Genomic DNA, 22317 nt, shown 5'->3' on the forward strand with positions numbered 1-22317 from the left:
CACAGCGGCAGTGGTCTCAGGTGACCTGCCGTGTTCACTCTCTCTCTGGGTCATTAGCATTGCAATCATAACTCTAACGGGGTATAAAGCAATCTGCCCCTAGGGACTGTCAGCGTATTGAAAATCCATATGCTACAATCAGCCATAAAACACTGTAACATTAGGCTGGCTCGTGTTCAACACACAAATCAAGTAAACTACACAAATCAAGAAATTTAAGCATTTATAATTCATGACAGAATTCACGACAGAACCATAAGATATGAATAAATCTGTCAAAGAGGATTTTGTGGTTAGGTCTTCATAGGACCAAACTGTTACGAAACTATGAAAAATAAAGGAATCTTTAACAGAAAGGACCCTTTCTTAGAGATTTTACGAAGAACTAGACTCACCATTGCATATGCACCTGGAATTCAGTTAATGTCACACAATTCTCTCTTGAATCATATAAACATGCCGGAATGTTAAATACGTCCACAGATACATTTGTAATCTATAAAACATTTTTAATCATGTTTTTATATTTTAAAGCCAAAAATAGAATCGAAAAATACTGTCATGATAACCACTATCCATTAAAAAAATTGAGCGGTAAACTTTTGACAAGGTATGACTCTAAACAAAAGAGAGAACGTTCAACATCACAGTACATGAGCTCAGATTTCTTAACATAATGATTCCATCCAATGGCATCTGACCCCCAACCTTTCCATTGACAGTACCATTTACCATTGACAGGTCTGACCCCTAGTGGTCAGCAACATAAATAATCTGTCACTTCAAGTTCGCTGCAACATTTCCATTCAGTTTTGGCAACAATGTCAAACACAATAAGTGCCGACAGAAAAATCCCCTCATGACTATTTTCATGAGTAATGTGTGTCAAGTCAGTTTAAATGCTCTCTGAACCACAAAACGATGTTGAGGAAGCAGTCAGACTGAGTGGTGACTTTAGACAGCGAGTGACCCTCATCACTGTACCACAGTAACCTAAGAGACAGAAAGATACAAAGAAAAGAGAGAGGTTAAGACAAAGTCTATGATAGAGACCAGAGTAAAACTCTTAAAAATGTACTATTGTTTGACTGATATGGGTTTTTATCGATTGCCAACGCTAATCTTAATGTTTAAAGAGTGCTGTATCCATATACACAGTAAAAAGGAAAATGATCCGATCACTTCTTATAGCATATTCATATTTGTTAAAAGCCCCAAAATAATATAGATTAAAGACAGAATATTGTGAGATGAATAAAGCATCTGGCAGGCTTTACAAAGGCATTACAAAAAGTGCCTTAAATCAAAATATTTTTAGTTTATCATTATTATTGTTGTTTGTTTATTTCACTAAACAAAAGGTCTGGAAAACAATCAACACTGATCCATTGGGATTTCAAATGGACAGTCTGTCTGAAGGTGGGGTCCTATGTCACAGCATGCGTTCTTCTATCCTGCTCTCTAAATTATTGGAGTACGAACACATCTGACAGATGTTTTTTGGGATGTTCTATGACTTACGTTTGTCCATTTTAAGAAATGTTAAGACTAATGTATTCTATTCTATTCTGATGCAATGTATACTGTAAAATTAATGTTGATATGTGTGTGTACCTGACAGGTATATTCCTGCTCTTCAGTGCTTTGTAGAGCTCCAGACCCTGGTATGGTGATACTCTTCTGTCTCTGGCCCCCAGCATCAACAACACAGGAGCACGGATCTAAAAAGAACACACAGAGAAGGATCCAATTTAAGGTTAACCCACATCTGCAATTATTAATAAGTATACATGGCATTGACACATGTCATCCAATACATACGTTTTTCGTATGTGTGTGTACCTGTGCAGCATGTATTATTGGGGACTTCTCAAGCATGGCAGTGAGGGATTGCGGTGTGGGCAGCCGGTCAAATGCATACTGAAATCCAACAGAGGAATATCTCCTGTAATGGGTAATACAAATGTCTACAGTCAACATTTCTTAGCAAGATTACTTATGAACTTTAATTTAATTAAATTAATGTTGTTACCAGTCTACAATGTCACTGGTTCCCAGAAGTGTGGCTGCATTGATAACGGGGTTCCTTGCTGCACATGCTTTGTAGTAATCCGGATACTGACCAATCAGGTGGCAGGCCAAGAAGCCTCCGTGAGAGCCGCCCATCACAACCACTCTATCAGGATCAAGACTTGCCTCATTCTGCAAGGCGCACAACACTGCTCTCTGGAAAGCAGGGAGGAGACGAGGACAAATTAACAACATATAAACATAGCAACAGTAATGCCTGAATATGTGTTCCGTATTGAGTGTACACACCTGAACATCTTTGACATCCTGACTGCCGACATTTCCAAGGAGACACTCTATGCTGTCCTGACCAAACCCAGTGGAACCTCTGTAGTTAACTGTCAGTCAGACACATACACAAAAACAAAATTGTGGCTTGCTGATTTGTATTCTCTAACCGTGACAGAAACTTTTAAATGACACACAAAGTCCCTTTAAGGAAGTCAGTAAGATCCATTCCAACCATACCATTCCAACAGTAACCATATCGAGTGCTGTGATTGTCTCTTTTAACTGTACCAAACTAGATTACAATGACTGTAGTCTCTGCTATCTCTACACTCACCCATTAGAACGGCAAAACCCAGTTTGGTTAAAGCAGTGGCTGTGGCGTTCCATTCCGCAGCAAAATGAGCGTGAGGACCACCTACATAAACAAACAATTCACTGATCACTGATGTCTGATAAAAAACATTATGTGGATAAATAAAATGTATTGCCCTTACCATGTATATTCACCACCAGAGGAGTTTTTCTTCCTTCTGGGGGGCTATATGGCTTCAATAAAATCGCTCCAAAATTTAAACCAGCTATAGAGAGGGTGAAGGGTTCAGATGGAAAAAAATCCCCCCAAAAAAGCAATGTGGCATAGTTGAGAAAAGATACTGTTTTGGATTTTAGGCAAGTTATAGGTTACATTACCAAATTCATAAAAGTTAAGTCACAACAATAACTTGGCAATAACTGATAAAACAGCTACTGAGTGACCCACAACAACATAACAGCTACAGGTGTTTATGACACTATGTCTTTGTTAATGATGCATTCATGCTACTCACAGAACTGATGGTTCTCCTCCTGTGAAGGGGGCTTTATCAACATAGGCTGCCAATCAAATCCCCCATAAACATGCGCTCCACCCAGATTACAAAGTTGCATGTCCTCAGCCTGATCGACCGACGAGAGAAAGCCGACTTTCTGCAGAAGAAATATATATTGAAAATATATATATATAAATATATATCGAAATATTCATTTGTACAGAAAAGATGACCATTGTGTGTGTACCAGGCAGGGAGGCTGATTTGGAGACGAGCAGCTCATCACCATCAGATCTTTCTGTATCGTCAACAGCTGCACACTTCCAAAATCATCTAACCAGACACAACACACACAATGACTGTCACCCCGAGTAATAAAATCAAAACACGGCTTTTATCAGACAATACTCATGTAAACACAACATTACCCAGTCTAAGACCGTCTGTCCCGCACACTTGTGTGACTCTTCCTGTGCTCCTCTCCACTGAGAACACAGCCTAATACAACAGACACATTGCTACAACATGAACACACACATTTTGTTGACTGCAATAAGTTTTGAATTTATCATATTTTAAATCAATGCATACAGACAACACTTATATGTTTAATGCTCAATGGTTTGCATTTAGTTTACCTTACTGTTTTCACATGCACTGCTGAAGAAGACTCTCTCGCTGTCTTTAGACCAGCACTGAGTTGGCAACTGTTCATATATACCAGCAAATTGACCTGTCAGAGGATATGACATCAATATCAAAACGCAAACGACTTAAACATGTGGATGTGTGTGTTTTCATCTTCTGTACCTTTTTCGGCTCTCCTGACCACATCAACCAAAACTGATGAGGTTCTGTTTTTCATGTCATACTAAAAGATAAAACAGGGCTTTTAATTAAGACTCCGAAGCTTGTCTTAGACATTCCTTAATTATCTTATGCTTTTATATTTCGTATTCTCACCAGCATCATTTTCAGGCACTGATGATGTGGTCCAAACATCTGTCCCTCCAAGTACACGATCCAGCACATGTCTGGACTCATTCGAGGGCTTGAAACCGAGAGGCGGTCAGATGACAAACACTCTGGTTGTGAATAATAGAGAAGGTAGAGGACACAGAGAGTTGTTTAGTCATCATATAAAGAATAAACAGTAAACAGACATACACACATTACAACTGCATATACACTCAGTATGTGCTATTAAGAATCTTACCACAGTTTCCCTTCATATCCAGGTAGTAAAAAGCTGACCTGGAACAAAAAAGAACAATTAACAACAAATTTTATACTGTACGTTTAAAGAAATTGTTACCCCCAAAATAAGCGTGAGTAAGTGAAATTACATTTTTGGGCTGGGACTGCCATCTTGGTTTTTGTATTTAACATGCCTTATATTTTGTTTAATTAGGAATACTGAAAACACAAAATACCAGCTATTGTTGGGAGTAACAATCTGACCCTTACCTGCGGTTTGAGCAAAACTTCAGGCCCAGTCTGAACGGCTCATTCCATTGGCCCACAAAAACAATTCCCCTTCCATAAGGTGCCCACAGAGCCTGGAAAAGAACAATTATAAGTACAGTTTTTAAGTTATTACAATCTACAAAAAACGTGAATTTTTATATATTATATAACAGCCATTACGGTATAACAGACGGACAAAGAAAATAAAGATAGTAAGATATAAAGATCTCTGGCTCACCTGTCCTGGTGATATATGAGGAGGCACTCCAGCATAAACAATGACAGCCCGTTTACTGAGATCAGCTACACACAACACGGGACAGCTTTTACCCAGAAGCCCCTCTCCCCAGTCTTCGACATAAACGCTTTTATCCTGACAATCACACACGTCCAAACCCAAAGTACTCAGTCTGGAGACAATGTTAAGACAAACTAGCAAAAGTTGCTCATCTCACCTGTTCTTCCAGCAACACCTGGCCTCCATCCTCATTGGTCGATGCAAATGATGAATGCCCTAATGTCTCCACCCTCTTCTTCTCAGCCACATAGAGCAACTTCTTTTCACATGGTGACCAAGCTAGACATCCAAACTGAGCTAAAAATGAATAAAGCATGATAAAACTCGTCCTCGTGTATAGATGTTACACCTGTAGTTTAAACGCTGTGATAGAAAACACGTACAGCAAAAGGGTCATTCTGTGTCACCGATCTCTAATGGTTCTGGAGGCATGCAAATTTTGTAAAAAGAACACAAAAAATGTCCTTAATGCATTTTATGCCAATTGTGACAACTTAAAAATGAATAAAGGATGGCTAAAATGAACAGATTTACTTACAGAATACCAATCTCTCTGTAAAAATAAAATTATAATAAAATTATTTCTCGTGTCATTTTTACCTACCTTTACAAAATTAATTAAATACTTATTAACTATTCGTCGGTGGTATTTTATATTTGGTCTTCTATCACTACTGATGTTGGTCTAGCTTCTGTAAAAGTCAAGAATTCGAGCGAATGACCTCTGGTTGAGTTGACACGGAATGACCCAGAAGTTGTCTCTCACCATCTTCATAAACCTTTCCGTGTTTTTCCAAAGCTGTGAGGTCCAAACTCTTCTCCAAACCATTTTGGCCCCAAATCTACCAACAGTAAAAAAGGAAATATACTATCAAAGACATCAACCATGCGGTCCGCAAATGAGCGGGGTCTTGTAGCACCCTTGCAAAATGTAAATCAACCATCACCTCCAAGTGCTGATGTCCCGCCTCTTCCCTAATGACAGCTCGGGACATCCCAGAAGGAGACATGCAGCTAAGCAACCTAAAAAGTGACAGGTCATAGTATGTTGATTATTAATGAAGGACTCTCTTCCTTCTGTGTGTCCGTGTTTCTCTTACTCTCCGTGTATTTGTGTGCTCATCCCAGATGGTAGCACATGCTCTATTGTGTCACGTTTACACAGTAGATTCCACCTCTGAGTGAAACCCAGTTTACAACCCCTCTCCAAATCACACTGACTCCAACCTAAAGGAATGAGAGAGTTTTATATAAGTGACGTATTTGCATTCACTAGACTATATAAATGGTCCATCAAGCTAAGACAGATTCAGTGTTGTTAGAAGCAGTTGGCATTAGACTCACAGGTCAATACAGTAATGCACCGCTTTTCACCGGCAGCGTCCACCGGCTCATCGGAGACCACAGAGGCAGAAATGGGTACAGGAAACCTGATACAGTGTCTGAACACATCTCTGATCTCACTCTCCATTGCAATCTGCAATCACAAACACATGAAGCGTGAGTCAACACAAACAGAAAAGGACATCAAATAAAAGGTGTAAACAAATGTGAGCCTGGGCTCACGCTATTGATGTAACTTAATTCTTTAACTTATTTGCATAATGTTAAAAACGGTCTATCTTACAGGTAGTAAGTCTTTGAGTATTCAGATAGAGAACTGTCACTTTGATATAAGTTATTCTAATTTTAGGACTCATTTAGCAACATATAAGATAACTCACGTTATCCAATTCGTTTGAACGCACTAATAAGAAAAACGAGTCAGCGATTTTACGCGTACGGAATGCTTATCCAACACATTCATGTGAATCAAAGCAACACGCCAATAAAAGCGAGTAACGTTAAGTGTATCACACAGCAGATCAGATGAGCGCAACCGAAATATAACTCAATACAATAAGCACCGCGAAGAAACCGCAGTCCATGTCACCGAAAGTAATCCACGATTGTCTTGTGGAGTGTGCGGTGACTTGTGACAGAAAGTCGCGACCCGAGATCGGATTTTTGGAGTAAACGTCGGTGGGTTTCATTTCATCCGCGGACCAGACGCGACCATTTTGCGAGCTCGGCGGGGGTTCCGATTTATGAACAACACTTTCGACACTACAAAGTAACGCTCGCCGTGACAGCATTGAGTCGTTTCTTGAGTAATCAATACCGAGTTTAAATGAATAGTGTCAGATGCAAAGCATTCTGGGTGTTGCTTTTGAAAACAGTACATTGGATCTGTCCACCCCGTTCTTTACTTTGAGAATGTCTAAATTAGCATTCAATATGAACACAACACTGTACCTGCTAAACTCATTCATTTGAAACAATGTGCTATTATTATTTATATTTGTTCAAATATTATTTTTACAATATTTATAGTATACAAATAAGTTAACCCCTTTTAAGGATGAAAAACAGAACAGAACTACATAGCATCCCAAAACATGACTTTCTCCTTTTCTCACCTTCCGTTGTTTCCGTAATGGGAGTCTATGTTGTTTTGATGTTTTTAACTGAGAAGGAGCAGGTTTCTCCAGGCTTGACACTTGCTCTGGGTGCCTTCGTTTTAAATGTACCTGCAGATTCTTCCTGTTCAGCATTAAACCACAGAAAGGACACAGATCTTGTGCATCAGATCTGGACCTATGTGGGGCCTTGAATTCAACAGGTGTATGTCCAGAGAAGATCTCATTTACAAAAGTCTGTAAGGCAACATCAGTCTTTGAGGGTTGAGGGTTCTGAGCAGTGTTCAACACACTGTGATCCCCTACAGAGACACGCATATCTACCACTGAGGGGAATAAATGATTTTCTTCATCCATAGGGGCCTTAGCTGTGCTCACATGCTCATCCATAATCTCTCTTTCTTCTATGATGAAGAAGACATTTAGTCATTAAGCAGACGCTTTTTTTCCCAAAGTGAAAGAAGAGAAAGTTTATCTAGGTGGAATTAGATCAAAACACAAAGGCATGCATGAAAACATTACATCCAGAAGGGAAAATCTGTTTGCCCAAAATGTTGGGAAAATCTATTTCTGTGATCTGGTCTCTAGTAATAGAACGTGAACTAAACTCATACATCAGAGCTATGTGATAACTCTCTTTCAGATTCTGTTGGCGGGCAGTTTTTACCTGTTGGCCCGTTGCTCACTGAATGCTCATCTGTTTGTCCCTGGCCTGCCATGTATTCATCTGTAGACTGTAAGACATCATTATTTATATCAAATGAATAGATTTTTCAGTGCATAATAATAAATGAATAATAGAAATGTATGTTTCTAACCTTTTCAGGGTACAAGTGTTCCACAAGATTCTCTTTTCTTTTACAGATGTTCTGAGTGATGTCCTCAATAATCAGGCTTTTGCACCCTTCATTGACAGGCATCTCTTCAACACTGCTAGCTCTATGTGAAACTGTGGTAAAAGGCTCCAATGCAAAAGTACACTCCTCGGATTTAACCTCTACCACCATTATCTTATTTTTTTTGTTCTCGCACATCACCAGATGTTTTAAAAATCCATCTTTCCTCATAAAGGTGGATGTGCAGCTGACACAGTGAAAGTGTGGAGCAGCTCTGCACTTTAAATGACATTTGAATACAAGGAACTCTAGGAGAAAAAAGAATCAAATACAACAAATAAAATAATTGTTTTAGAATGTAGTCAAGATGAAACTTGTAATTAAATACAGAATAACCTTGCACTGTATCCTTATTTTAAATGTACAATATAAATGGAATGTAAAGGAATAATTGTATTCATTATGTACAGTATAATGTTCAATACGTGCCTTTGTGTTGTACTGCTCTTCGTCGATGACCCTGTAAATGTTTCAGACACTTGCTTTTGATGGTGGGTTTGAACATCTCTGGCCCACAATACGGACAATGGTACAGCGAACAACATTCCTGGCATTTCTGAACAACTGGCTGCTGCTCTCCTCGCAAAATAGTTTTGTGTAGCTATCAAATGTCAAATAACCATCACTTGAACGTAGTTAATAAATAAATATGAATTTGTTTCAAGTATAAAACACAGATGTTTTAAAATGATCATTGATGGGTTTTAAATAAACACATTTGGGCAAAATTATGCTTGCTTTGACACAGATCTATCTAAAAATGCAAGAATTTACACTACAAGCTTTAACTTGATTCTTCCTGAACAAAATATAATTAATTGTGGCAATTCATCAACAGAATAAACTTTCTAACAAATTGATCCTTTGAGAGGTTTCTCCTCCAGTCAGAGGCCGATCAGCAGGTCTGCAGCTGGTCGCGTCCTGCCGCTGCTGCAAACTGTGACCTGTAGCGCTATATGCCATTATTGAAATATACGGCTGACATACATTTACAATAGAACTTGAGTTTACCTCTGTGTGTTGACTTGAATGGCTGAACATTTTGACTAAATTTGTCATCTGCTAGTAGCCCCGAGACTTGTTTTGACTTTAATCACGCGAGAGCTCAAGAAATAAGAGACTTCGGAGTTTTCAAAATAGGAGTCCTGCAATTTACAGTCCTGCAATTTACAGTGATCCTGAATAACAATTTAAAAGTGCTGTTTTTCTCGCTCTTTGTAAACACGTTGTATTTCTTAACATCAGTAAATGCACTAGCTAACGTGCAAACACAACAAATCAACCCTCTTTCAGCATTTATTTATCTTTGTTAATGTTAGTTCATTGGGCGTTTACCTGTAATTAACACGCCCCTTTTATACGCACATACTTATTAACCAGTGTTTTGTAATGTATTAAAACGCGTAATAAATCTTCTATAAACCAAGCATGAAAATTTCTGTCAAACTATAGTTCAGTTTCTGTTAGCTTAAACGTTAACAAATATCATCTCACTGTGAAATGTCACCTATTAGAAAAGACATGTGCTTCTGTTACACATTTTCCTTGATAGTTCCTTTCTTCAGCCACCTTACATAAAAAGACATGTGCTTCTGTTAAGAAAGCTTTCAAATCTAAGTTCAGGACAATTCATTACCCCATTTATTTATAGTTTATCTTGCAAACATCCTGTTGCATCCAATACTTTCCATGATAACGTGACAACGATATTTAGAAAGATTTTAAAATTGTACAAAACATGATCTTAGTTTGGTGTAGAAAGTTAGCCAATATAACCACACAATTCTAGCAGCAGTGTTACAATGCAAATGATGGCTAGATTTAGTGGCAGTGAGAGAAATTTAGCAGAACTGTTTACAAAAACTCTGGCACTCTGTAGTCAATTATGTATTTTGCATTGAGATCATAGGTGCATCATCTCATATCATTTATAAAATGCATATAGAAAAACTATAAACAATTCCTCTTTTTCACTGCAGAGTTGTAAAAAGTTGTGATGTTTTCATGATAAAAAAACTTTTTCTTTTGACAAAAACTTCATAATCCAAGAGGTAAAACAGGTTTTAACAGAAAAGCTGAAAACAGCCTTACAATAGGTTGTTATAAAGATTCATCATTTCATGTTTCTTTAAATGTAGAATTCCTAGATTTCAAACACTGTGATGTTAAATAAAAATAAAACACACCACATACACACGTGCACACGCCCAGTCTTTCACACCTGCACATAGTCAAATATTCTTGTTGTCAAGTCTCTGGCTTGTTAGTTCATCTGTAACTTCAAGTGCACCGAAAGGGTTTGGAGGATGTAGTGTTCCTCTCTCTGCTGCTTCATTATCATTGCAATCCTCACATCACATCAGCACGTTTGTCCCTCACTTTGTTCCTTAGCTTAGTCCGAGCTTTGAATGCAGCAGAGTTAAACAGATGCTGTGAAGGGACAGACCAAATTTACATCAATGTGCACACAAACACATACCGGTGCTACACTAATAAGAAACTTTACATGGAACACACATGCTTAAGTTCGCATTTTCTTACCAGATCAAAATTAAGTTCTACGTTGACTCAGACATTGATATTCAAAATAAGACTAGTATCAACTGAAACATTCCAAGCTGGTCACGGATACATTTATATGTGAAAAGCTTAAATATTACCCTCTCTGTGCGGGATATCTTGCTCGATTTGACAGCAGCATCCAGGATGAGAGGCGGTCCAAGCCCAAAAATATCCCTCAGCAGTGGATTGAACTAAAAACAAATTTTTTCACATTAATAATACATTGTACAAAGGGAATAAGAATCTATTTTAAAGCAAAGGTAAAATGATAACCAGGGAAAATTGTAAAACTTGCAGATGGTCCATCTAACCTGTAGGTGGTGTCTGACTCCAGACTCAAGCACCTCCTTCAAGGCATCATAAATCCTGTGACGCATCCAGCCATCAATGTAGATTGCCTCAGTTCCAAATTGAATCTTTTCCTCTGTGAAATCATCATTCTAAAAACCAGATTTTTCTCTTAATTTTTTTATCATAGTATTGAAAAATATGAATTGTTCATTTGAAAATAGAAAAGCTAGAGTGTGATCACTATGAGGTCAGGGTTTGTTGTTTGCGTACCTCAATGTAGTTCAGCACCTCCCTGAAAATGGACCGTTGTTTCCTCCGGTCATTTTTAGCACGATGCTTATTTCCATCAGTCGCTAGACTCTTCAGACTGTCACACAACGCGTCACAGTCCTCGTACTCAAACTCCTAAAACACAACCAACAATATAAACAGAGCTAACATACACCGATTTTGGCAATTATAAACATACAGTCATAACATTCAACCCTATTTTGAAATGCACCTGATCGATGTCACGTCCAAGTTCATAGAGTAGAGCGATGGTCTCCCCTACAGCAATCCTGAAGTTCACGTCACTGCTCACTAAACATGCATGTAGATGTGGCAAGTGACTGAAAACGATCAGATTACAGACAAAGTTATCATTTGAAGCCATTATTGTAATGGCTTTTGAGACACGACATGGAATTTAGACTTGTTTAAGATTACATTATCTTGCGAAGTCATCTCACAACAAAGCCAGGTTACAGACTGTTGACGGTGTACACACAAGTATGCAAACTCACTGGTTAAGAATACTGTTGATGCGTGATGCAGGGCAGAGGGTAGCGAGCAGTGCCCAGGATTGCAGGGCGGCGCTGTGGAGAGCAGGGATTCCAGCTTTAACTGAAGGCAGGGAGCCATCACCCAGAGGATATGCACCCACAAACACTGTCTCCAAATGACCAATAGATTTTACAAGGTCCTGAAAAGAAAACTATAAATATTAATCTGCAATTCACAAAATGCTTAGGATTTGTCTGGTGACCACAACTGATCATACCTCTGCATCATCTGATGCCGACACATAGCAGCACATACCAAGAGCTCGAGCACACTGACAAAACATGAAAAAAATGTAAAGTATTTTAAAAAGATCAAATCACTGCTATGGATCAAATTTAAAGCAAGCATATAGGCATGTTTTAGACATCACTTACACTCTGTCGTGCTGACAGGCTTGCTGAGCTGTCAATCAGGATGGAGCTGAGGACGGGGCGGAGAATCTTAAAGCCCTCCTCACCTTCCACACCTCCACCGAGTTGCAAGCACAAGAGAGAACAGACCGTAGCAGCAGCTGCCTGCTCATCTCCTCCACCTAGAGAGTGACAGCAGCGAGACTGCTTCAAATATGTTTTAGCTGCCCTTATCATACATTTTACAAAAATGGTTCTCAGTATTTAGCAAGGTTGATGAAACTTCAAATTCATCTTCAACGTAAGACAAAACATGTAGGGGGAACATTGAGTTGAATGTCAAAAAGCGTCCCAATCAACCTGAATTCCCCCTATATCCTAATGCCCACCTTTCCTTAAACTCCTATCCAGACAGTCACTGATGGTGAAGCGCCTCTCCAATAAGAAGTCGTACAGGACTCTGGAAGAAAATGCCAAACGCAGACTTTCTAATGCCGCCATACGGTTCTTAGCACTGAAACACAGAGACAGACAAGAAAACAAACAAAGAAAAAGAGCAAGTCACGACTTGGTTTATTTTGCACTTGATTTGACCTGCACCAGACCTGTGGTTTAATGTCTGCATGCATTGCATTTGTTACAGGCTATGATATTTATGCATTTTAAAGGTGCGTGTTGATACCTTTTGTCCATTAGATTGTCAATGCATTGCTTGAGTTTGTCTTCGGTTTCCTCCTGAGCGGTTTGCTCATCCACCACCTCACCTACGCAGTACAGCACAGTTTTTCATTTTCCCCATGATGCACTACAGCCATACATCATTAAGAGTATTTTTAAACATGTGTAAATGTGTACCCGAGCCCTCCTCCAGAACGGATGCGCTTTCACTGGCACTGCTGTAGTGACTGAGCACATCAGATGCTAAATCATCATCACTCACACCAGACTCGCCTCTCACCCCATTTTTCCCTAAGACAGAAAGAGAGACACAAGATGTAGAGATGCAGATACTTAACACAGAAAATGGACAATGAGAGGGTTTTTAATGCGAAGTGCGAAGGCAATGTATGTATGTGTTAGAGAGAGATGACGTGTATTTCAGCTGTCCACACAGATCATGTACCTCGACCTTCTGCTTAAAGTCACTTTAGCACTCAGAGAAAACAAACACGCGTGGCATTGCAAAACACCATGTGCCATTGAATTTAAATTGAACAAGAATAGTTGGATGTAAATAGTAAGTTTACAAAAACTAGGCAAGACAATGTAAAACCATTTAGATGCGTGTCCTCTCAGACACACAGAATTAATCCTCTTTGAAACAATCATGATCTCTCTGTCTCCACTGATCCACTTTACTGAATCACATCTTTTTAGTTAATGATCAACTCAATCTTCTGGAAAGATGTGCAGTTCAAAGTTTGGAAGAGATTCAATGAAATCCCTAGAATCACAAAGCTTTTAGTCTGGATTTGACTTTTTAATCAAACATAATGTTAGTGTAATCTTAGATGATTTTCATAAGTGGTGTCATAAACTAAGAACAATGTGTATTTTAAAATGGGCATTGTAGTAGTCAAAGATCATTTGCTGTGGGCAATTTATCTTCTTTAATAACACAGAGATATTGGATCAGCTGCGATATGATGGGAAGCAGGCGTGCATGTAGCATAAGAAACATGTGAAATATGTAGTATAGAAGGGTGGGGAAGCAATGAAAACAAACCTGACAATGTGAATTCAAAAGGGGGCGAAAATGTTAGCTTAAAAATTTTGACTTGAGCTCCAGAACTCTCCAGAAGCTGTCACTAAATAAAGACCTACAGAGAATGTGTGACATGATGTCAGCACTCACGTAAAATACATCACAGCTTTGGAAGTGATGGTTGCTTCTGGGGAATTATAGTTCTCTCAAGTCATCTGTGACATCCAGACAAACATGGGAATGGGAATGTGAACAAGCAGATATGAATGGACATTCACATGCAGCTCTTTTTAATTATAAAATAGTTTTTAAGGGATGAGAGGGATGAGGTTATATTCAGGATGGCCAGAGGTCACGCTACCTGAACGTGACAGGGCAGTCTTTGACAACTGCAGCTGAAGCACTTCCTGTCGAAGTGAACCTGCTCACAATGAACAGGAAGAAGACAGAATAAATGACGATTTGAGTGTTTAAGCGTCCCCATTCATTGTTTTTGCACTAAGCAGCAGTTTTATATTTAAACGTTCTCCTTCTGTGGTCCAAAACTATAGGTGAACCATTCGCTTTAAACTGTGGGGGGGAAGTCAGTCGACAACAAATGCTCCTGGAATTATAAGGTCTCAAATGTCTTTCAAAACAAACCATGGATATTCATATTCATGGTGGATATGCATCACACACCGTGCTACAAATGCACCAAAAACATTTGTAAACTTCAGTCAGAACCAAAAATTGTGACAAATACACTGGTCAAAATGATGTTTCAGCACTCTGCCACAAGACACATCGTTTTGGCCATGCCTGCATTTGCCAGATGACTTCACACAGCTTTTCAAATCCAGTATCTGGTTTGAATAGCTCTAGTGTGGGAACGCAGCACCTGACAGGCACTATTGACCACTTCAACTTAAAGGGATACTTCACCCAAAAATCTGTCATTTAGTCACCTTTGAGTTGTTCACAATCTATGTGTTATCTTTGTTCTGATGAACACCCGAGAAAGATATTTGGAAGAATGCTTATAACCAGACAGACTTTGCTCCCCTTTTGACTGCCATAGTAGGAAAAAATACAACGGTTTGGCCAAGAACGGTTTGCTGTCCTACTTTCTTCAAAATGTCTTTTATGTTTATACAGATTTGGAACAACTCGAGAGTGGGTAAATAATGACAGGATTTTCATTTTAGGGGGAAGTATCCCTTTAACGAGAACCGTAGAAACAATAAAACATCCATTTGATTGTATAGCCCGTTTACGTCGTGTAGGGTGAACTAAAGAAGGCCTCGCTTCGGTGTTCGTGACGCTCGGGCTAAATATACCGGGCTGGCGTGAGCTTCATCTTTCATGCTGTAGGCTGGACTGTGACAGTCAATCACTTTTCTTCTATTCGTACTCTTTATGGATATAGGCTGTGCAACAACTACTAAATAACACCATCAACAACAGAACGTTCTAGCATACTTTATTGTAAACAATGGAAGTCTAATGGCCATTTAAATAAATTATGCGAAACTTGCGGGGTGCAGAGCCACAACAGCAAGTAGACCACATGTGGTAACCGTATGCTTGTAAAAGTTGCAATTTTAGGCCTACTTGAAAATGGCTCACTGTTTCGCTCTTTCACGCCTTTAAACTAGAAGGCAACAAAAAGTCGAAACTACTAACTTGGAGTACGGCGTGGCTGGTTCATGGTTTCATTCAAGAATGACAAAACATGGCTAATTTTAAACACGACGGTACATTCGAACTGTCTATACACATTGTTATTCTTAATACATGTTGCTGTACAGCGATAGTTATATGGTTACTGAATGAAATGACACAGGTTAAACTCACCTTTACTTGAACCGGTACCGCCGCGTTTCCCTTTTTTGCTCCGTGGCATGCTGACAGTCTACACAGTTAACTCCAGTAAAAAAACAAAGCTCAAAAGATGGAAATATTATAGAATAACGATTTGTAGTCAGAATCTGATGGTCAACAATATTTGCCGATATATCCTTCCCAGAGCATCAAAACACAGGTCTGTGCTGTTTGGCCCAACGTTTCAAGCACTACAAATGTTATGTGTACCTCGCTTCGAAATAAAAATCTTAGTTCTTACGAGTTTTTGGTAGGTATTATCTATGATTGTCCCCAGGTAACCGATATCGAATGCCAGGTTGTGATGGAAAATGTGTTTGGAAATGTTTGGGAAGGAGTATCGTGCACGTTGCTGCTCCAGATTCCACCATCTTCCTCGGTAACGGCTCGCACACACCCGGCACGCTCCACCTCTCTGATTTGCCAGGCTCGTGTCCGTTTTGGGCAATGTAGTTCTCTGTGGGGCTTCCGGTTGAGGGTCGCAACGAGAGCACAGGAATTAAGAACTACAACTCCCAAGATAACAGTGAAATAATCAGCTGTTTAGAAATGTTTGGCTTGCGCAGACGGCAAAAGAAAGTTTGTGCCCAGACTGCGCATCCCACAGATTTTCATTTGAATATCTTACACATAAAATAATTTTACAAAAAAGTAATTGAGTGCAAATAATTAAACAATTCCGACTTTATTACTCAAAATAATTGGGTAATTACAAACACAAACAGTACTTAAAACACTGTTAGGTATAAAATACATTTTTACTGTTTTTGAAAAACTAACAATCAGGTAAAGATTTATAAAAGGATATAAATGTTTAATTCGGCATAGGAAACTCACATGAAAATGTTTTTTTTACAAAAAGACTTGATAAGTTAAACATGACGATCATTAATATTTCAACATATAAACTGAGAAAGGGGTCACTTTTTAAATTATATTTCAGATTAATTGTCTTATTGCCATACACACAGCACTAAAAATAACACAGGAAACACAATTAATGTGGCAAACGACACATCTAGAATTATTGAAATAAACTTTTTTTCAGTAGTAGTTAAAACAGATGTCACCTTCCCACACCCACCCAAATAAACATGTGCAAGTGCTTTATGTTAATGTGAAAACACAATACAAATCTAACTCGCACACAAACAGCAAATGGTCAAATACCACTTCAACTGTATCTATATTCAACTGTAGCCTATATTTATTATTTTACCATAATCTAATGAAAGTTTTACAGAGTTTAAAACAATTGTGGAATTTATTTTTCTTTGTTACACATGTAACTGCTTAAAATGTGCAATTTCATGGAATGTTTATATGTCGCTCTTTACATAATCTGTCATTTTGGTTTTGTATTCAGTGGCATTGACTTTTACCCCAAATACTATCAGCAGGCAGGTGACTGTCCGTCCCGCAAAAACAGGTCGTGTAATCAGTTTATAGTCTGTAAGGCTACTGCCCGGTGTAGTAGTTGGTATGCACAAAAGGCATCTTGCAGACAACAGCTGGTATTGCTTTTTTCCTCACTTCCACCTGGATTGGTGTACCTACTTTACTGAAGCCAGCTTCCACGTAGCCCATGGCAATATTTTGTTTCAGGCAGGGGGAGGGGCATCCACTGGTGACCTCACCTAAATAAAGTGGGTGGAAACATTAAAGTGGAAAAATGAGGTGGCGCTCAAGAACTGAGACTAATAATGGCAGCTGAGCTACAATGCTGATTCAATCTTGTCACAATAAATATAAGAACAAATTAAGTTTAGTTTCACTGAAGTCGAACCTGGCCTAACATGTAATAAATTAAATTAGTTCTGTTCTGTAAGTAAAGGGTATGACCTTATGCAGCATTATCATACGGTGCTTTTGTTATATAGAATAAATAAAGTTATCAGGGCATATGAATTAAAAGGTTCTCGATATTTAGGGTAAACGGTTACTTAAAATTCCAGCCATTGTGAATGCATTTGTACCTATAACCCTTCCATCAGAGGAGAGTATGGGCGTGTGTTGTCTGACAGGCGGTCCTGTAGAAATCAGGCCCACTCTCTTTCTCTGAGTCTTTGCCTTTATTTGTGGAACAATGATGTCAGCACCAGGGAAATCTCGTGCCTGCCGACGGCGCTTACCTTAACACAAAATCATAAATGGATTGACACACAATTTAAGGTTTGAAGGTGAATTACAGAAAGCATAATATATCATGTACCTATTGTCCAGACAAGAGTTGCTTCCACAGGTGTGGTGGTCTCGTCAATGTCATTGCCATAGAGACAAAGCCCCGCCTCCAGCCTTAGACTGTCCCTGGCAGCAAGACCAGCAAGTTTTACTTCACTGTCGGCTAACAGCTTCACAGTCAGTGAAACAACATCTGCACCTGGTACGGATATCTATATACATACACAGAGCATGTCAGAAATATCACAAGGCTGGTTTTGATTTAATGGTCAGCACATGTGTAATTTATAGGAAGTTTGACATTTTAAATAAAATACTTGCATATCAGAAAAACAAAAAAGATTTAGGATTTAGTATTGACATGCAAAAACATCATGTCTGTAAAAAGTTTTTTTTTTAAAAACTGCATTATTTTATCTACACTATGAATTGCATTTACACTGACCTCAACTCCATCCTCTCCTGTATATCCACAGCGTGTGACCCTACACCCCTGGATGCCAAAGACTGGGGTCAAAACACTGGTCATAAAGGTCAACTTAGTAAGGTCATCACAGACACGTTTTTGCAGAACCTGAGCCATTGATGGACCTGAATTCACATTATTAAACACACACAATCAAAAACAAGAAAATGTATTAAGTACTTTTAATAACATACATGTGGGTTGTTTTTTCACAAAAGTATATCACAGACACATAATGTGCATAATGCATACACCATGTATGATCGTCTGACTTACCCTGCAGTGCAATCAAACTTTCTTCCATAAACTCCAGATCGACATCATGACCTGCTGATTTAAACTCGTGCATTCGGTCCTATAATCAAAACACACAAACTGATATAAAGAGCATACGATTCTCACAATACTATAAGCCGCAATATCAGTTTTAAACATCCTCTTCTGGCATCTAAGGTAACTGCTTCATAATGACTTGTATAACAGAGAAAGGGCTTATTTAGCAACTTCCACATTACACATAGTATTCATTTTTGTATGTCACAAATCAGCCAATCCAAAGCAAGCATTCTGCATACATGTACAAACATGAGAACTGTTACTGACCAGCATATGAGCAGAGTCTTTGTCTGCGCAGCCAGCATTTGAGACAACATAAAGGTACCCCTGATCTGTCTTGGTCACAATAAGATCATCCATGATTCCTCCCTTGGCGTTTGTAAAGAGGGAGAGGGTGCCCTAGAAGAAAAAGTATAGCATAAAAAGTGTAACATTGCTAAATATTATTTATTAAGAAAATGAAAAGTGGGAAAAGTTGACAGGCAGGGCTAATTTATAGCATCACATAAAACATTTTATTGCTATTTAATATTAGATAAAGGTGTAATATTTTGTGATATTGTCTAAAAAAACAAACACATTTGGCTTTAATGTTTCACTAATTAAATTAAGACTTGAATTGTATTTACTATTATGACTTTTCTGTATGCCTATGATGCTGTCTGTGATAATGCATCTTAATTATTACAGAAAAATAAATAATTTATGTATAAGCTTGACATCTCCACAATGCCTCTGTTAAGCATCAGACTCTCACACAGAAAGGACATATTCTGGACTTTCTCTGTGTATATTACCTGGTTGTCTTTTAATTCAGCAACGTCTCCAATGATCAGAGACTCCATGAACTTAACTCTGTCTTTTCCATAGACTTTAGTCTGAGGAGAAAACAACAAATATTTCAAACTCACAGATCCGATTAACAAGCCAGATAATAAGAGATAAAATAAAACTCTTAAGCAAATATCTCATTTGAAGATTACATTTAGCCAAAAAATAAATTACCGGTTGAGCTCCAAGGCAGTACAATTAAAAGTCCACACACTGACCTGCAGCATATGACTGACATCAAAGATGGAGCAGTGCTCTCGTGTGTGCATATGGGAGGCAATGTGGCTGTCTTTGTACTGTACTGGCATGCTCCATCCCGCAAACTCCACCATCTTACCACCCTGAGCCTTGTGGAAGTCATGCAACTGGGTCTTCTTCGTAACCACCTACAAAAAGAGAGTTTGCAATGCAAATGGAATCCTCTCATCATTTAATGAAGCTGTATGAAGTACAAAACCAAGCGTTGATTTCATAATACCATATTATTATACCAATTAATTATACCAATCCTCAATGAATCAGCTAACTGTACTATGACCTTTGACCTCCAGAGCTGGACTCTGTCACCTTGCACAAAGACGCATTAGCTATTAAAAGTTCACATACCCAGTCCAAAGTCAACCAAGTAGCCTAAGTCTCTGAGAGCGAGAGAGAGAGAGCGAGAGAGAGCGAGAGAGAGACTTTGACTTCACGGATGGACGCTTTCGTGACGTTAAAATGTCCTCGTGTGGATGAGCTCGAGCGAGAGGATACAGTGTTCCTCGTGCATGAACAACACACAGTCCAATAAGACACAGTACAAATGGGACTGCAAATATCCCAAACCCTAACAATTAACGATCACATCCCCCAAAGTCTCAAAGAGTCAAGTGAAACCATTCCTGTAATAAGTACTTTATAGAAAACACATTTTATACATTGTTAGGTTTTGATAAACGGGTTATGGTCGTTTCGATGCGTTTTAACAGTCCGTGAAGTTTACGATCCCAGTTCCGTGAGTTACCTCTGTAGAAGCTTGCCTGTCCTGCCGCCCCGTTACACCGAGCCCGACAGTCCGTGGGCTTTCTCTTAAAACTCGATGTCCGAGTCCGTTTGCAAAAACCCGAGCAAGCATCGTTGATCAGTTTCAGCCCAAGCTCGGTTCAAATCAACCCTGCGATGAAATCACGCTCAAGCCGTCAGCTCGTTTGAACTCGTCCCTGCAAAACAAGGATTCGGAGAATTCTGGGAAATGTAGTTGGAATGCCTTACCTTCACGTGCTTTTGAAACACTCCACTGTAGCAACTTGTATCTCAACGGGAGGATCCAATAAAACTCTAGCGCGTGAAAGCAGTGACAAAAAACAATACTCAAACCCGATTATACACGTGAATCTTTTTAGTAAGGAGAACGATATAATTTTTTATTATACAATTATACATTTTTAAATCATACCGAATGCACGTTAATAATCTTAAACTCACTTGTGGAATATTTTGTCCGTTTCTTCTGTAGTGTATGTACAGTCCGCATGTTACTGAACGATTGTTTAGCCCAAAATCTATAAATAACAAGCTTCTCGTTCATGAGGCTGCAGCTATTTTAGGTGTGGGGACTTAGAACTGTGTTTGGGGGATAGAGGTGCCAGTCGGACGAGACGGACCCAGATCGTTTTAGACTATATGAAACAACTAACTAACAAACAAACGGACAGTAGAGTTTCAAAGATTGTTTGTCAACAACAAACACGCATCGTTTAGCGTTTGATGAAGACACCATATGAGAGGGTAAGTGTAAACAAAGAGGTACCAACGGTTTACAAAGTTAAAATGTATAGGCCTACTACAAAATTGCATGAAGTTTCAATATGTATCTGGGACAAAGGATATAAATGTGACCAGATCTACGTACATTTTTACTTGAGACCACTTGTTTTTTGGTTTTGTAAATAATGGGATCTTCAAGGTGTAGAAGAGAAGTCTTCCAAAAATTATTATCACACGAAGCAAACAATGTATGAATGGTGTATATAGTCTTGGACCATATTTCACTTTTAAATAAATAAAATCCATGAAATTGTACTTTTCTGTTGATATTATTCAAACATGTTGTAATCACCTTTTACACGCATACATGTGTTGTTTTCTTTTAAGTGGTGGGAGTGACCATGAAGTCCACTCCTTCTCCTCCACCAGCATTTGTTAGTGACCGAGACCTGACTGAGATTGAGCTCCATTCAGTGGAGTCTATCAGTGATCTGCATCGCACAAACTCTAAAGGTATTTCACTCTATAAGAAGGTATATTAGTCTATTAGAAGGTACACCATCTTTATTTTTTTAAAACAATAACAATATAAATAAACTTCAGTGAGATATCTAGAACTCAAAGCTACTTCTCACTCACAGGTGTGCTACCACCCCGTCCACCACCTCCATCCACCAATGGGACCCTCCAGATGCAAGACAGGATAGTTGTTTGTCAAACTGGGCAAACTCAGCAGAGGCCCTGTGTGAGCAGACTGAAAGACATTTGCACTTCCACTAGGTGGTGCCATTTTTTAGCATGTGCGGCCATCATCGTATTCCTCCTGATGCTCATTCTTATCTTCGCTTTTTTAGGTGAGAGCTGTTTTGTTGTTCTTCTCTCTAAACTTTTCCATAAAAGTGCTGATAAAAACTTTTATAAACAATATTTG

The 22317-nt window shown here is 38.8% G+C and overlaps 3 protein-coding genes across 7 annotated transcripts; all 3 read right to left on the minus strand.

Moving 5' to 3' along the window:
* Positions 1–207: 207 nt before the first annotated feature.
* LOC306900432 (acylamino-acid-releasing enzyme) lies at positions 208–9408 on the minus strand. 5 transcript variants are annotated; one of them, XM_079467413.1, is made up of 26 exons: positions 9242–9408; positions 8660–8831; positions 8153–8478; positions 8002–8068; positions 7335–7738; positions 6220–6352; positions 5976–6102; positions 5823–5898; positions 5642–5717; positions 5033–5172; positions 4816–4950; positions 4578–4669; positions 4327–4364; positions 4074–4195; positions 3921–3981; positions 3749–3843; positions 3539–3608; positions 3358–3443; positions 3129–3267; positions 2796–2879; positions 2636–2716; positions 2320–2408; positions 2033–2226; positions 1843–1945; positions 1615–1721; positions 208–993 (listed from the first exon to the last, which is right to left on the minus strand). In XM_079467413.1, the coding sequence occupies exons 1-26, from the start codon at positions 9287–9289 to the stop codon at positions 891–893; spliced, it is 3168 nt and encodes a 1055-aa protein (XP_079323539.1). In that variant the 5' UTR covers positions 9290–9408; the 3' UTR covers positions 208–890. The 5 variants fall into 5 exon arrangements, with proteins under 5 accessions (XP_079323539.1, XP_079323540.1, XP_079323541.1 ...); XM_079467414.1 differs by lacking the exons at positions 8660–8831; positions 9242–9408 and having other exon boundaries at positions 8002–8061; positions 8153–8232; XM_079467415.1 differs by lacking the exons at positions 8153–8478; positions 8660–8831; positions 9242–9408 and having other exon boundaries at positions 7335–7809; positions 8002–8054.
* Positions 9409–9491: 83 nt separating this feature from the next.
* ifrd2 (interferon-related developmental regulator 2) lies at positions 9492–16429 on the minus strand. The gene is made up of 12 exons (XM_079467418.1): positions 15800–16429; positions 13114–13227; positions 12941–13022; positions 12648–12772; positions 12283–12440; positions 12126–12179; positions 11869–12047; positions 11586–11694; positions 11354–11488; positions 11104–11232; positions 10891–10983; positions 9492–10660 (listed from the first exon to the last, which is right to left on the minus strand). The coding sequence occupies exons 1-12, from the start codon at positions 15846–15848 to the stop codon at positions 10580–10582; spliced, it is 1308 nt and encodes a 435-aa protein (XP_079323544.1). The 5' UTR covers positions 15849–16429; the 3' UTR covers positions 9492–10579.
* Positions 16430–16495: 66 nt separating this feature from the next.
* amt (aminomethyltransferase) lies at positions 16496–21257 on the minus strand. Its single transcript, XM_079468470.1, has 11 exons — positions 21105–21257; positions 20892–20957; positions 20644–20793; positions 19859–20026; positions 19607–19687; positions 19077–19208; positions 18750–18828; positions 18453–18598; positions 18039–18219; positions 17803–17958; positions 16496–17463 (listed from the first exon to the last, which is right to left on the minus strand). Exons 3-11 carry the CDS (start codon positions 20752–20754, stop codon positions 17285–17287), a joined length of 1233 nt encoding a protein of 410 aa, XP_079324596.1. The 5' UTR covers positions 20755–20793; positions 20892–20957; positions 21105–21257; the 3' UTR covers positions 16496–17284.
* Between the last annotated feature and the right edge of the window lie 1060 nt (positions 21258–22317).

Source organism: Barbatula barbatula (genome assembly GCF_947034865.1).
Source record: "Barbatula barbatula genome assembly, chromosome: 11".
NCBI lineage: Eukaryota > Metazoa > Chordata > Actinopteri > Cypriniformes > Nemacheilidae > Barbatula > Barbatula barbatula.

Excerpts from the sequence above, each read along its gene's own strand:
- LOC306900432 (XM_079467413.1), bottom strand. The coding sequence starts at position 9,289 with ATGACAAATTTAGTCAAAATGTTCAGCCATTCAAGTCAACACACAGAG. Across the intron at positions 2,880-3,128 it reads GGAGGAGAACCATCAGTTCT|CTGGTTTAAATTTTGGAGCG; the intron begins GTGAGTAGCATG and ends CCCTCTCTATAG. Across the intron at positions 1,946-2,032 it reads ACCAGTGACATTGTAGACTG|GAGATATTCCTCTGTTGGAT; the intron begins GTAACAACATTA and ends TACCCATTACAG.
- ifrd2 (XM_079467418.1), bottom strand. The coding sequence starts at position 15,848 with ATGCCACGGAGCAAAAAAGGGAAACGCGGCGGTACCGGTTCAAGTAAA. Across the intron at positions 13,023-13,113 it reads CGTTCTGGAGGAGGGCTCGG|GTGAGGTGGTGGATGAGCAA; the intron begins GTACACATTTAC and ends TGTACTGCGTAG. Across the intron at positions 11,489-11,585 it reads TTGGACGTGACATCGATCAG|GAGTTTGAGTACGAGGACTG; the intron begins GTGCATTTCAAA and ends GTTGTGTTTTAG.
- amt (XM_079468470.1), bottom strand. The coding sequence starts at position 20,754 with ATGCTTGCTCGGGTTTTTGCAAACGGACTCGGACATCGAGTTTTAAGA. Across the intron at positions 18,599-18,749 it reads AAGTTTGATTGCACTGCAGG|GTCCATCAATGGCTCAGGTT; the intron begins GTAAGTCAGACG and ends ATGTGAATTCAG. Across the intron at positions 17,464-17,802 it reads CTCTGATGGAAGGGTTATAG|GTGAGGTCACCAGTGGATGC; the intron begins GTACAAATGCAT and ends CACTTTATTTAG.